Consider the following 14903-nt stretch of genomic DNA (forward strand, 5'->3'; position numbering starts at 1 on the left):
GTCCGTGCGACCGCTGTGCCCCGCGCCCACTCCACCGACCCCCTGCGCTCCGGCCGGCCTCGTCTGGCCACGCCGCGTCGCCCCGCTCCGGCCATGGCCGGCGGCGCCGAGCCACGCGTCGGCGCCCTTCGCCTCCTGGCCGTGGTGCCCTGTCGGGCGGGCTAGCGCGCGACGCCCGGCTCCGCCCAGCGCCCGCGCGCCCGCTAACCCGCCCCCGTTTGGCCCTTTAGGCCACTGCCAAAAGGGGCCCGCCCAGAACGTTTTTAGATAAAAAATAAAAAATAAAAATTTAATTAATCAATTAATTTATTAACTAAATTAATTAAGTTAAATAATCCTATTTAATTAATCTAATTAACCTGTTAGTTTAATTAAACAGTAATTAGTTTAACCTAAACCCTAATTAACCTAACAGTGTATGACAAGTGGGTCCCACTAGGCCCACACATCAGTTTGACCAGTCAACACCTCTGTTGACTGCTGACGTCAGCAAACACTGTTCTGGATAATGTTGTTTTAAAATAATTAAATAAATCCTAAAATAATTTAAATCTTTTAAAATTAATATAAAATAAACCGTAGCTCGGATGGGAAAACTTTGTACATGAAAGTTGCTCAGAACGACGAGACGAATCCGAATACACAGTCCGTTCATCCGCCACACATCCCTAGCATAGCGAACACGCAACTTTCCTCCTCCAGTTCATCTGTCCGAAAACGCAAAACCCTGGGAATACTTTCCCGGATGTTCCCCCTTCGCCGGTATCACCTATCCCTACGATAGGTCACCCCTAGCACAACGTATTGCCGCATCTTGCTTTGTGTTACATTTGATTGCTATGTTATTTACTGTGTTCCCCCTCCGTTACTTCTTTCCGGTAGGCTCCGAGACCGTTGCCGATACCCCTGTGATCTACTACATCAACGACGGCCCCTCCTTCTCGGCTGAGCTTCCAGGCAAGCCCCCCCCCCCTTGATCACCAGATATCGCCTATTCCTTCTCTATACTGCTTGCATTAGAGTAGTGTAGCATGTTACTGCTTTCGGTTAATCCTATTCTGATGCATAGCCTGTCATTGTTGCTACAGTTGTTACCCTTACCTGCTATCCTACTGATTAGTATAGGATGCTAGTGTTCCATCAGTGGCCCTACACTCTTGTCCGTCTGCCATGCTATACTACTGGGCTGTGATCACTTCGGGAGGTGATCACGGGCATACGCTACATACTTTATACTGTTACATTACTTATGATATTGTTCGGAGATGGGGGCTGAAGGGGCAGGTGGCTCCATCCCGGTAGAGGTGGCCTGGGTTCCCGACAGCCCCCGACTGTTACTTTGTGGCGGAGCGACAGGGCAGGTTGAGACTACCTAGGAGAGAGGTGGGCCTGGCCCTGGTCGGCGTTCGCGGATACTTAACACGCTTAACGAGATCTTGGTATTTGATCTGAGTCTGGCCACTGGCCTATACGCACTAACCAACTACGCGGGAACAGTTATGGGCACTCGACGTCATGATATCAGCCGAAGCCTTCGTGACTTCAGCGACTGAGCGGCGCGCGTCGGATTGGACTGGAACGCCTGCTAGGCTAGGTTTGCTTCCGGCCGCCCACGCAACGTGCAGGTGTGCAATGGGCGATGGGCCCAGACTCCTGCGCCATAGGATTTAGACCGGCGTGCTGACCACTCTGTTGTGCCTAGGTGGGGCTGCGACGTGTTGATCTTCCGAGGCCGGGCATGACCCAGGAAAGTGTGTCCGGCCAAATGGGATCGAGCGTGTTGGGTTATGTGGTGCACCCCTGCAGGGAAGTTTATCTATTCGAATAGCCGTGTCCCTCGGTAAAAGGACGACCCGAAGTTGTACCTTGACCTTATGACAACTAGAACTGGATACTTAATAAAACACACCCTTCCAAGTGCCAGATATAACCCGGTGATCGCTCTCTAACAGGGCGACGAGGAGGGGATCGCCGGGTAGGAATATGCTATGTGATACTACTTGGTGAACTTACCATCTACTCTCTTCTACATGCTGCAAGATGGAGGCTGCTAGAAGCATAGTCTTCGACAGGATTAGCTATCCCCCTCTTATTCTGGCATTCTGCAGTTCAGTCCACCGATATGGCCCTTTACACATATACCCATGCATATGTAGTGTAGATCCTTGCTTGCGAGTACTTTGGATGAGTACTCACGGTTGCTTTTCTCCTTCTTTTCCCCCTTTCCATTCTACCTGGTTGTCGCAACCAGATGCTGGAGCCCAGGAGCTTGACGCCATCGTCGACGACGACTCCTACTACACCGGAGGTGCCTACTACTACGTGCAGGCCGCTGACGACGACCAGGAGTAGTTTAGGAGGATCCCAGGCAGGAGGCCTGCGCCTCTTTCGATCTGTATCCCAGTTTGTGCTAGCCTTCTTAAGGCAAACGTGTTTAACTTATGTCTGTACTCAGATATTGTTGCTTTCGCTGACTCGTCTATGATCAAGCACTTGTATTCGAGCCCTCGAGGCCCCTGGCTTGTATTATGATGCTTGTATGACTTATTTTATTTTTAGAGTTGTGTTGTGATATCTTCCCGTGAGTCTCTGATCTTGATCGTACACGTTTGCGTGTATGATTAGTGTACGATTGAATCGGGGGTGTCACAGTGATGTTCTAGCACCATGTGAAATTCCCAAGTTCAAACACAATAGCATTTACGAGGTACAAAAAAAACAAAATCAGCATTGAATAGTCGAAACAGTACACGTCACTGCGTTTGAACTTGAAAATTTGCATGGTAATAGAACATCACCCTCTAAACATCCTGAATTCTTCTCAGATTTTTTCAGAACTTTTAAATGAGGTTTCCACGAAGTTTTCTTTGAAACCTTCCATAGGATATTCTCTCCTTTTCTTCATGGATGGATGGGAGGCTCAGGCTCGACAAAATGAACAAAAATGACCCCGAGGCGAAATAAATTCACAAAAAAATTGTGGGTGAAACTAATTCTCTCTGCTAACTCTTTTGGGTAGCGTCCGCTGCGTCGACGCTACACTACACGATGTAGCGCCCGTCTGACAGGCGCTACAAGCCTCATCGGCTGTCACGTCCCTGACTTTTCCCAAATCTGGTATGCTAAAAAAATTCTAGGGAACTAAAATTTTCCTAGGAAATACTTACGATTGCTCAGAACTGTTTGTGATTGACTTTGTTTTTCTTGATTGTTTGCCTACAAGGATGAAAATTCAAAAGCAACTAGTTGAAACCCTAGCTAGTTTTGGTAGAGACCAAACCATTTTGAAACATTGTTTCTCACAAGACTAATCTAAAGACTCCCGAGGGCATAGATCAAAGCTAAAACAATTTTCTTTAAGGATTTGAGTTGGTCTTTTGAACATTCACAAATAATTTTGATCTGAACTTTTTAGGTGTTATAAACATATGTCGTTTGAACATTCAGGAACTTTTTCAGAATTTTTTAAACATCTAAATGTGACTTTTTAAAATTTGGATCATGGGAGCATGTGAATTCTCCGGCTACTGCCTCATGAAAGCAGGATAGTTTTAAAATGCCAGTGCGAAATGGCAAAACTAAACCCGCCCGGATTTTAACTGCTTCCACGACGACATCATGGCACTGGCCTGAATTAATCGCCAAATTGCAATCACTGCACCTCTTCTGAGTAAGTATGTTCCTAGTGTGATAATTGGGGCCTAGGAATGTGCAAGAGCTCGGAGCCTCAGACTAGGCGTCGCTGTCGTGCGTGTGCTGGAGTGCCGCGCGGTGTGGAGTCGCTGTCCGCGTAATTCCATTGGATGGATGGAAGGAAGGGGCGGGAGCGATGGTCGGTCAGTGAACTTTGTGGTTCTTTTTTTCGCCCCTTCCTTTCTTTCATCTTCATGGATGGGAGGCTCCTACTCTACTCGTGCTATGGTGATGGACCGGCGATCCAAAGGCGTCGCACGCGTGTCCCGTTCAATGTCCCCAAAAGAGAAGGGCTAATTTATTGACCAACGTCAGTATCTCTGGTAGCAGTACTGGTTTCCATCCCTAGATGTGCTACATCCTACTCCTACATGTCAACAGCACTGAACCACATGAATGCGAAGCTCGCGGCGCGGGAGAGCTCTCCTCTGGGCCGAAACTTGGCTGGTGGGTTGGTGCACGATGATGCATGAATGTCGGCTCACCCGTCGGAGCTGCCATGGCATGAGCATGAGCATGACAGGCAGGAGGCACGCCCCGCGCCACGCACCTCACAGACGGCGGCCTTTATTATTGTCGACGAAGTCGGCAAGGGCAAGGCGGCCCAGCCAGCCGGCCCCGGCGAGGATTCCTGGCGGGATCATTATTGTCGGGGCTTCTTTTGGTCCGGTCGGTCATGTGGACTTGGTACCTTGTACGAGGCGAGGAGGATAGGGCGCCTCTCCGGCGTACGTACGTACTCCGTATTCTTTTTTGTCCTCTCATGGCCACTACTTAGGCCAACTCCACCATACGACCCCATCTTATCCGCGCGCGTTCGTTTGGGGTAAAACGGACGAATAGCGCGGCCCAACGCGTGGCCTCAAACGGACAAATGTCCGGATTCCGTCTGTTTTCGACCCATCCCCGGCCCAAACTTGCGCTCGGTTTGGGGTGAAACGGACGTGCGCGGACGGCCTCGACGCACGCCCTTGTCCTCCCCCGTGGCCCGCCTGTCGGGGACACTAGCAATCCCCCCGCTCCCAACGCTTCCACCCTCTCTCTCCCGCCCCGCCCCGCCACCGGCGCCGCCACTATTCTTCGGCCGCCTCCTCACCACGCAGCCCCCGACCGTCCCTACCAAACCACGTCTCGACATGGCCGCCACCACGCCCGCGCTTTCGCCGTAGTTTTGGCCGTCGATCGGAGGAGGTTTGGCCGTCGCCGTCTTTGCCGGTGGCAGAGGGGACACGACCGCCGGCGACGTACCACGGCGACCTCGGCAGCTTCCGACGAGAGCTCCAGAGCGGCCAGTAGCCGGCCGGCAACCACCCCTGCTGCGTCGAGGTGATCATCGCGGCCTCTTCGCCACCACGACCGCAAGGTGTTCGACATTTTTCCCACAAAGGTATGGACAGTAGAGACGTTTTTCTTCCATCACTTCCTGTGTTCATCGGACGATTCGTCGTCGGATGATGAAGATCTTGTGGTGGCTGCACTGGTCGTTCACGACCACATTCAACGACAGCTTCCTCGGTACAGGGGGTCAGTCCCTAGCCGTGCTCCCAACCTGAACCGCAACAGGGAGAGAGGCCACGCCCTACTCTATGCCGATTACTTTGCGAACACTCCGCTTTTCAAGCCAGATAAATTTCGTCGCCGTTTTCGTATGGCAAGGCATGTGTTCAATCGTATCTGAGAGGGAGTGGTTGCTCATGACCCATACTTCGAGTGCAAGACGGATGCCCTTGCCAAGCTTGGATTCTCCTCTTACCAGAAATGCATCGCGGCCATCCGCATGCTTGCGTATGGTATTCCAGGCGATCTGGTGGATGAGTATGTGCGTATGAGTGAGACAATATGTCTAATGTCAATGTACAAGTTTTGCCAGGCTGTGATCAAGGTGTTTAGCCCAGAGTACTTGAGGCAGCCAACTGCCGCTGATACAGAGAGATTGTTGGCGACCAACGCAGCTAGAGGCTTTCCAGGCATGCTTGGCAGCATAGATTGTATGCACTGGGAGTGGAAGAACTATCCATTTGCTTGGCAGGGCCAGTACAAGGGGTATGTCAACGGGTGCACTGTCATATTAGAAGCGGTGGCATCGCAGGATCTTTGGATATGGCATTCTTTCTTCGGCATGGCAGGTTCTCACAATGATATCAACGTGCTGCAGCATTCTCCAGTCTTTGCGAGGCTTGCAGAAGGTCACTCCCCACCTGTCAACTTTGAGATCAACGGCCACCAGTACAACAAGGGATACTATCTAGCTGATGGTATATATTCTCAGTGGTCAACTTTTGTGAAGACAATCTCGAAACCCCAAGGTGAGAAGAGAAAGAGATTTGCCCAAATGCAAGAGAGTGTTGGAAAGGATGTGGAACGTGCTTTTGGTGTGCTTCAATCCCGGTGGGGTATCGTTCGAAACCCTGCACTGTCATGGGATGAAAGGAAGCTTTGGGAGGTGATGACTGCTTGTGTGATCATGCACAACATGGTCGTCGAGGACGAGCGTGATGAGAGTATCTTCGACCAAGGATTTGATTATCAAGGTGAAAATATTGAGCCCCTGCACCAAGACCCGGCCATATTTGAACAGTTTGTCCAATTTCACCGTGAGATGCGTGATTGGCACACTCATTTGAAACTTCAAAATGACTTGGTTGAGCACGTGTGGGATCACATTGGCAACCAATAGATGTATTGGTTCATTTTATGTTCAGTCAAGACAATTTCGATTTGGTTGTAAAACTATTTTATTAAAGACAATTTCAAATATTTGGGTTGAAAAACTATTTTAATTTTCAGATAAATATTTGGGTTGTAAACTAGTTTTGATGAAAATATGGGCATTTTTGGGCCTGACGGACAGGATGGGGCAAACGGATGCGGCCGCGCGCTGGGCGCACGGCCACCGCATCCCAGGACACGCCCGGACACGACTCCATTACCCTACCCAAACGGACAGAATCCGGACAAAACGGACGTCCTTTTGAGGTCGCACGGTGGAGTTGGCCTTAGTGGTGGCGCTGACGGGGTGCATGGAGAGTATAGATGCCGTTGATGGAAAGATTAATAATGATGGCAACGCACTTATAGATAGGTAGCCAATGAGAGAGAGCGAGTCTGAGAGAGTGAGCCTGGGCTGGCGGCTGCTGGTGCGGTGGCCACAACGTGCCTGTCCTGCACCGGTACTGCAGGCTGAAAAGGACGGCAGTGACCAGTGAGAGCGCCCACAGTCTCTCTCCATCTCCTCGATGGATCGCCAACAGATCCAAGAAGTACAATCATATGTGCTACATCCAACGACAGATATCCTCCCCAAGGCCAAGGATGCAGTTTTTTCTGTTTACTAGATACACTGGCCTGTAAAAAAAAGGAAGGATACGGCTTTCGGGCTGCCCAACATAGCGAGAACTGAGCAGCTCGAAAAGCTCGGACTTCGTATACAGAAAGTAGAACTAAAAGCAGATGAGTAGAGATTGAATCGAGCATAGAAATAAGAGAGTTTTTCTTTGCTTAGCACTGTTCGGTTCGTCTTTCTTTACAAGTCAATCTATGCATAATTCTATTTCTTGCAGCGCCGAGTCCGCTTTTGAAATACAGATCCGGGGGCGGTATTCTTATTCCTTGGCTCGCCACTTATGAAACAAAACTAGATATTTCTTATTATTTTCTTAGGAGCTGAGCTCCGCATGCGGTTCGATTAAGATGCGACAAAACTTACCCATTAGTCTTGGCGATGCCAGGGATGGAGGGAGTCATCAGTCGCACAAGCTTATTGCTAAAGCCAAGACAGGACATAATAGCTTCTAAGTAGTGCCATTGTACCCGCTTTCATCATGCCCAACTCAAAAACCATTTATAAGAATGCTGGAGCAAGAAAAAAGACATTCCAAACAGCAGTAGTTGACATGTCACCAACAGATCACTAGTCCTACTGGTTGCACTACCGCCATCTGTCATAGACACAGTTCGGAGTGCAAATGCAGTTCTGATCAGCAGACCAGAGGCCAAGGCGACGTACAGAAGTCCAAACCTCTAGGGCGCGACACATCACCTGCTCCCCGAGGGCATACATCTTCAGAGAAGCGGGCCTTCCAAATATCAGAGCCCGGTTTCCTGGCCCGGAAAGCAAATCGACATGATGACACTCTTTCCACAGGTATCATGCTTGCCGCACAAAGAAAAAGAGTTTGGCCAATCTCCTAATGGCCTGTATACAGGATCATCATTCAGCAAGGAAGGAAACGGAAGAGGCTGGACACAACTCGCTCCTCTCCCTTGCTGCCATTGAGCAGGCAAAGGAGGAGTACTGAAAAATGTACATGGGTTGGACATCTCGTAGCGGGGATAAGGGGGTGGCTTTGTGAATTGTAAGAGAAGAATATGACAGGCAAAGGGGTTGGAGGATTCATATACAGTGCTGAAAGATGAAGCGCTTCTCGTCGTGGTTCAATCCCGAGACGAAGATGAAGTCGAGAAGAATTGAGCCCGAGGAGGTCGTGGTCGCGAACGCCGCCATCTCAGCACGATATGGAGCGTCCCCGTGAGGAATCTGATCAGAATTGTGGAGCCTCTTGCAGGCATTAGGGCTAGTTTGGTTGCCACCCTGGGCTCCATGCCTGAACTTTTTTGCTGCCTCCTGGAAAGTTCAAGATTTTTGCCTGGCCAGGCAAGCCTCGCATGGGGGTGTTTGCTTCATACCCTGGCCTACTCTGCCATTTAATGATTAGAAGAATATTTTATTTAAAAAGCAAACTGTACCTCCCTTGTCTTATGTGTCAGGCTAGCATGCAGCACATCCAGGCGCAACAAACCGGACGCCTCGTCCAGGCTAATAACCTTGCCTGGGCTAAGCATCGTACTTTATTTATCCTCACCAGGCTAATCATTCGGGTGTAGCACCAGGCCAGGCAAGCAGTTTTTTTCTCAGGCCACAAACCAAACAACTATCAGGCCAACTCCAGGTACCATCCAGTCCAGGCATATAGTGGTCTGGACGTAATGATGCTGGGCCTCTTGCAGACCACCTGCCTGGTAAAAGTGCTAGTCTTCTTCAGTGACACATTCAAGTTCCAGTGCTCAGTATCAACATCATAATAAATTAACAGAAAGATCTATGGATTCCAGCACGTCATGTTCGGCCCAAAAAACTGAGATATTCAGACAACATTACAGCATTATTTTCAATATTGTCATCATCAGGAGGTTATAAGTTGAGTTGTTGTCATATGAGATAACACTTCTGATCAAATACCACTCAGCTGGTGTATAAGAATGAGGATGTCCCACACAACTATTGAATCCAAGTCTTCAGGCTTGCACATCTTGGCACCTGTCGGGAAAAGACACACATCTGAATTCACTAACTCAGGTCATGGGAAATGCGCTCCAGAATACATTAGATAGCTTACTACCAAGACAGACATGTGCAGTTCCATGGTTTTTCAACTTGAGTTGATCACGGGAAGAAGAACTGTCGATTTCACTAGACTAGCAAGTGATCAAATCTTAATTAACTGGCTATGGACCTTCTGGTTACAAATGTGCTTGATTGCCATAAATGCTCAGAATATATTTCCCTGCGTAAAATCAATAGTTGGAGGTTATCTGAAAAATATGCTCGCGGCAAGATTTCTTTCTGACAGTTAAAAGCTATGTTTGATCAACAGGCAACGCCAACGATCAGGGAAAAGGCGGGGTACCTAGTACGACCCTCTTCCTAGAGGTCAGGCTACTGGAGATTTCATCCAGGCTGTGGTCATGGCAGCAATGTGCCTACTGGAGGAAGCCTCTGCTCGACCATTGGCGTTGAAAGGGATAGTTGGAGGTTATCTGAAAAATATGCTTGCGGCAAGATTGCTATCTGACAGTTAAGCTATGTTTGATCAACAGGCAAAGCCAATGATCAGGGAAAAGACCTCTAGTGGAACCAACACGATGCAAAAAGCTGCAATGGTATAACCCCTGACTTTTGCCACATTAGGGCTGAATTGTCATACAAAAACTAGAAACTTCAAATGGCACTCTTGTCCCATAAAGGTGACATGGCTCAATTTCAAGGCCTTATAACCCGTCCTCGATCCAAAAGGTTACAGAACTCACTATGGCATATGCTTATATATGTTATGTAAAGGTCGTAGAACCCACTAGCACCCCAAGCCTATTCCTAAGAGGAAGGTGGGATACAAACCTTGCACGCGGAAATGGCGTGGAGATTAGGGGCAAAGTCCACGCATCAGACCAGAACACCATGGTGACACCATCACCCAGCTTGATTTTGGTGAGCGCATAGAAGAGGACACATGTTGACATCATTGAGAGGGAGCTCCAGACCAAACCAACGTCTATCTACTGAGTCCAGTGCATCAACCGAGTACATTGAAAAATCGGTAGTTTTCAGAGCGGTTTAATTTGTTCATGATATTTCCCTGTACTTGAAAAGAGACACGTCAATAACAAAGCACAAATCAGTTTAAGCTTCAAGTGAGATGGCCTTGCCATTGACTTTAGAAATATAATTTCGATCCTTGCAGTTTTTCTGCTGTATAATGATACATGCAACTAACTGTAAACATGAACATCTCAAAAGAGCAACAGAAGAATAAAAATGATACTACACCCTGGCATATTTTTAAGAGAAGAGGATGTGAACCTTGAGAGTCGAAATGGCGCACAAATTATGGGCAATGTCCATATGATGCACGCCCAGCAGCCACACGCATTGGGCTAAAACACCGTGGTGGCACCAAACACCCAGCTCGATCTTGGTGAGTATTGATGTTCATGTCTGTAGGAAGAGAACTCATGTCGACATCGTTGAGAGGGAGCTCCAAACCATGCCAATGTGTGTCATCTGAGTCCGGGGCATCAACTGACTCCATTGAAAAACTGGTACTTTACAGGGAGCAAATTTATTTGTTCCGGATATTTCCCTTTGCTTGAAAAGAGACATTTCAATAATGAAGTAGTCGAAGCTTCAAGTGAGATGGCCTTGCCATCAACTTTAGACATATAATCTCCAGCCTTGACAATTTCACCTTTTTCCAATAATATTCTGTTGATATCATTTATAAGACGAGAGTCCGGAGCACAACCGCTCTTCTCCATTGACGAGAACAAACTTTCAGCTTCTTCCACTGATCCTTCTTTCAAAAGATTTGTTATCATTACACTTTAGGTGGATGCATTAGGCTCAATGCCAGTTGATACCATTGCATCAAACACTTGTGATGCTTTCTCCATTTTGCCGACTAGGCAATATCTGTCAAGTAGTGAAGTAAAAGCAAAGACATCAGGACTCTCACCTATTTCAACAACCAAGTTGAAGATATCTTGTGCATCTGTAACCCTTCCTTCTTTGCATAGACTATTTATTATTGAACTGAAGAACACAACGGTAGGAGGTGGAATGTATTTGTTTATCATTTCATAAACCAACTCCTTTGCTTTCACCAAATCGCCATGTGTGCAGAAACCCTGAATTAGGGAGTGATAAACAACTGTGTCCGGTTTTATATCAATAGAAATCATCTGACTGAACTTGTTCAAAGCATCAGCCAGCCTAAAAATTGTAGACTCTGAACTCACTCCTTGTCCTCATCTGGATACATCTGGGATCACTCCTTGTTCCCACATTCCAGTAAATATGAGCATAGCTTCATCCATCATTCCACGTTTAGCATACGCATCAACTAAAATGCTGAAAATCTGGCGATTGGGAACAATACCGTTGGTTGCCATTGAGTCAAGGAGATTAATCATATCATCAAAGCATCCTTCTGTAGCATATCCATGAAACAGAATAGAGTACGAGACAATATTAGGCTTGTGGCCCTTGGCAGACATGTAATCAATAATTCCGGTAGCTTCTCTGCTTCTTCCATGCTTGCAGAGGGAGGTCATGAATGAGGTCCAACCAACAACATCTGGTATGATACCCCGGCTTGTCATTTCTCTGAACATTTTGCCCGTTTCTTTCCACCGGCCCAACGTGGAATATCCGTGTATCATGCTAGTATATGTCACGTTATCCGGTTAGATGCCACTATCAACCATCTGCCGAAAGGACCAACTCTGTCTTGTCCATCGCTCCAGCCTTGCACAGCGCATCAATAATCGAGTTGTATGTCACCACATTAGGCACAACCCCTTGCTGCACCATTTCATCGAACAGACTGCATGCCTTGCTTACTTCCCCTTCCTTAAGGAGGCCGTGGATGACCGTGGTATATAACACCACGCCAGGGGAGAGCAGACACCTTCTCCTTTCTCCATCATCTGGAGCAGGTCGAGCGCCCGCTGGCTGCTGCTACCATCACATAAGCTCTTAAGAACAATGGTGTATGAGAAGGCATCAGGCACACAACCAAGCTCAGACATCCTATGAAGCAGCACGCTGACAGCCTCGTCTGTCCGTTTGGCGTGACAGAGGCACTTGAGGAGGGAGCTGAAGACAATCGTGTTTGTCTTCAGGCCCCTCCTGAGGAGACGGCCGAAGAAAACAAGCCCGAGTGCGGACGAGTGCGGACGCATCAGTTCATGAGGACGCCGTAGGTGAAGATTGTGGGCTGCGCCACCCGCGGGCCAGCTTCTTCTCGGCATAAGCGGTTGAAGAGGGCGAGCGCGAGGGCGGGGCCATCTCTGCAGGCCGCCGATGACGTAGCACGGGCGAGAGCGGCAAGGAAGCCGTCCAGCGAGAAATCGGGGACCGGAGTGCCCTGCCGTAGCAATTCGTCGAACAGTTGGTGTGCGTGTTCCGGGCTGAACGTCCCAGCGCTGACCCGCTGTGTGGCAGCGGCAAAGGCGGCGTGGGGAGACCAGGGGCGTGGGCGCGGGGAGGTGGAGGTGGAGGTGGAGGAGGAGCGGCGCCGGAGTAGGCGGAGGCGACACGTCAGTGAGGTGGTGGAGGAGGAGCGGCGGTGGCGGAGGCAGATGCGGCACATCAGCGAGGAGGGCATTTCCAAGCCAACTTGTACAAGCGGCCGGCCGAGCAAAAGCTCTTCCCTTCGTTTTGCGCAATTCACTTGTGCATCAAACATCGATTACACACAAAGCTGATTTAAATATAACGAACTAATTCTATACTTTGGTCCTCTCGCATGAAAAGATGGGAGTCACGTTGCTCTGGATTTGGATAAATTTCGTGTTTTCATCTTAAAATGGTACTAGCATAGCATATAAGGGAAGCATCTACAGCCGGACTTGACAAATCCGGCCCCTCAAACACCCACGGATGCACCCGGGCACGTCCGCGAACACTAAGCGGTCATGCCTCAAATTTCTATTCTCACAACCGGACACTTCAATTAGCACACCTCAAATCCGTACAAACTCATGCAACTACGTACCACATCAGGGTATGTATATAAAAAATTGGCATGTTTAACTATATGCCAGCTATGGAGAAGATCATCCACGGCTTCCCTTGCCCTTCCCGCCGCCCTTGCCGTCCTTCTCGCGGAAATAGCGGTCGAAGACACAGTATGGATCGAGTTGGATCTACTCGTCGCCGGAGCTGTCTGACCAGTCGATGTCCTCCTTCTCCTTCCTTGGGGGGCAGTCCGGCCATGGCACGGAAGGCCCGGTTATGCTTTCGGACGAGGGCGCACATGTTCCTCCGTTGCCGCTTCTTTACAGTGCGGGCTCGGATGGCTTCCTTCTTTGCTGCAGCGCACCGCCTCCGCTGTTATCATGTCGGCAGCGAGTCGGGCCTTGGCAGCCCTCATCCTCTCCTTCCCACGGTGGCCCACCGATCCCGGTAGGACTCATACTCTAGTGAACCGGTGATGGGGAAAGGACGATTGGAAGGCTCCCCAGAGGATCCGAGGGCCCGATGCGCCGATACAATAGATTCATGCCGGACAGATCCCACTGTCGGTCGGGGGCAGTCCTCGTGGGAGCGGCAGAGTGCAATGCGGACGACCATTGCCTCCTCCAAACCGTACGGGGCGACACCCCAGTCGACGGATTTGACTTGTTGTGGTCGCACCCGCTGTCCGCCATGTCGGAGAAGGCCAGAGGTCACCGGAGGGAGCTTGTGAGGCAGAGGGGAGTGGAGTGAAGTGACTAGGGTTTGATCAGTGAGCGGATGGGGATGGATATATGTGAGATCGGATGGGCTAGCGTGGGCCTGGTCTGACGTGGTAGACGCGTCCATCCGCCCCCATTTGAGATGGATATGAGGGGGGTCGGTCAGCCAGACGTTTAAGGCCTGTTTGAGGTGCCCGTCTGGGTTGCTTTTTTGTGACCGGCTACTGACCGGGCTGTCCATCCGGGCGTTTGAGGCGGGTTTAAGACGCCCGACCGTAGATACTCTCATGTCTCAGTTTACTTGCGTGACCATGTCACAATTTTCCATCATCGTATAGTATGAATGTTGATGTATATGCTGCATGCACAAAGTTGTTTCCTTTCACTCATGCATAGAGATCTGGAAAAAGTTCACCTCCCTTTCAAATTTCACCGGTCAGCTCGTGGATTAGCTTCTCCTTTGCATGCCGCTCTGGCGGCTGGTGATGGGGAGGCAAATCCTAGTGCCTCGACCCTGGCTAGTAGTTTAGGTTGGAATTTTTTTAGTCCTTGAGGACGGCTCTCGAGCGAATGATAGCGCTTCATCTTCAAGTTGGGTATTTTGGGCTTCGATCCTCCTCGAATTCGTCCGTCAAGACAGAGTCAACTGAGCTCTGACGTACATGTGCAGTTCATGAGTATTGAGTCTTTCGGGGACATTTGGGACCCTTATAGTTTTGTAGTCCAACAAGCTTTGGATCATGAGGACTGGAGCATCAAATAATTCATCAAGGGATCTAAGGCAACTTCTTTACAACATCATGATTAGTGATGTCCCTTGTACCAAGACCTTGCATCTCATGGGTGATAGTAGTAGTCTTCAATATGTGTTTTGAACACTTTCATAGTAATTTCTCTTCAAGTGATTGAAGAGGCTATGAAGAATGACCATTCTGGTCTCACACTGAGTGAAAACACCTTCATTGACCTGAAACATCACATCCCAAATTCCCTTTGCAGTTTCAACTTGTTGATGCGATTAAATTGCTCCTTAGTCATGCAATCACAGAGAAGATCTTGAGCTTGTGCATCACGATTAATATTTCTTCAGTCCTCATGAGTGAGAAGGTCTTCTCCAATGATGACAAAACATTCAAAGATAATTCTCCATAGCTCAACATCGACGCCTTTGATATGCCGACACATTTGGTGCTTCT

General features: G+C 49.0%; 1 protein-coding gene and 1 long non-coding RNA gene across 3 annotated transcripts; one reads left to right on the top strand and one right to left on the bottom strand.

Annotated features, from left to right (window-relative positions):
- The first annotated feature begins 5812 nt into the window (after positions 1–5812).
- On the top strand, positions 5813–6370 carry LOC141027501 (uncharacterized). The gene has a single exon (XM_073504561.1). It carries the CDS (start codon positions 5813–5815, stop codon positions 6368–6370), a length of 558 nt encoding a protein of 185 aa, XP_073360662.1.
- A 2386-nt stretch (positions 6371–8756) lies between these two features.
- Positions 8757–12692, bottom strand: LOC109782436 (uncharacterized). 2 transcript variants are annotated; one of them, XR_012201731.1, is made up of 4 exons: positions 10331–12692; positions 9381–10106; positions 9103–9257; positions 8757–9010 (listed from the first exon to the last, which is right to left on the bottom strand). It is a non-coding gene; the product is annotated as an uncharacterized lncRNA (long non-coding RNA). The 2 variants fall into 2 exon arrangements; XR_012201730.1 differs by having other exon boundaries at positions 9093–9257.
- Between the last annotated feature and the right edge of the window lie 2211 nt (positions 12693–14903).

Source organism: Aegilops tauschii, chromosome 1, assembly GCF_002575655.3.
Source record: "Aegilops tauschii subsp. strangulata cultivar AL8/78 chromosome 1, Aet v6.0, whole genome shotgun sequence".
Classification (NCBI taxonomy): domain Eukaryota; kingdom Viridiplantae; phylum Streptophyta; class Magnoliopsida; order Poales; family Poaceae; genus Aegilops; species Aegilops tauschii.

Excerpts from the sequence above, each read along its gene's own strand:
- LOC141027501 (XM_073504561.1), top strand. The coding sequence starts at position 5,813 with ATGGCAGGTTCTCACAATGATATCAACGTGCTGCAGCATTCTCCAGTC.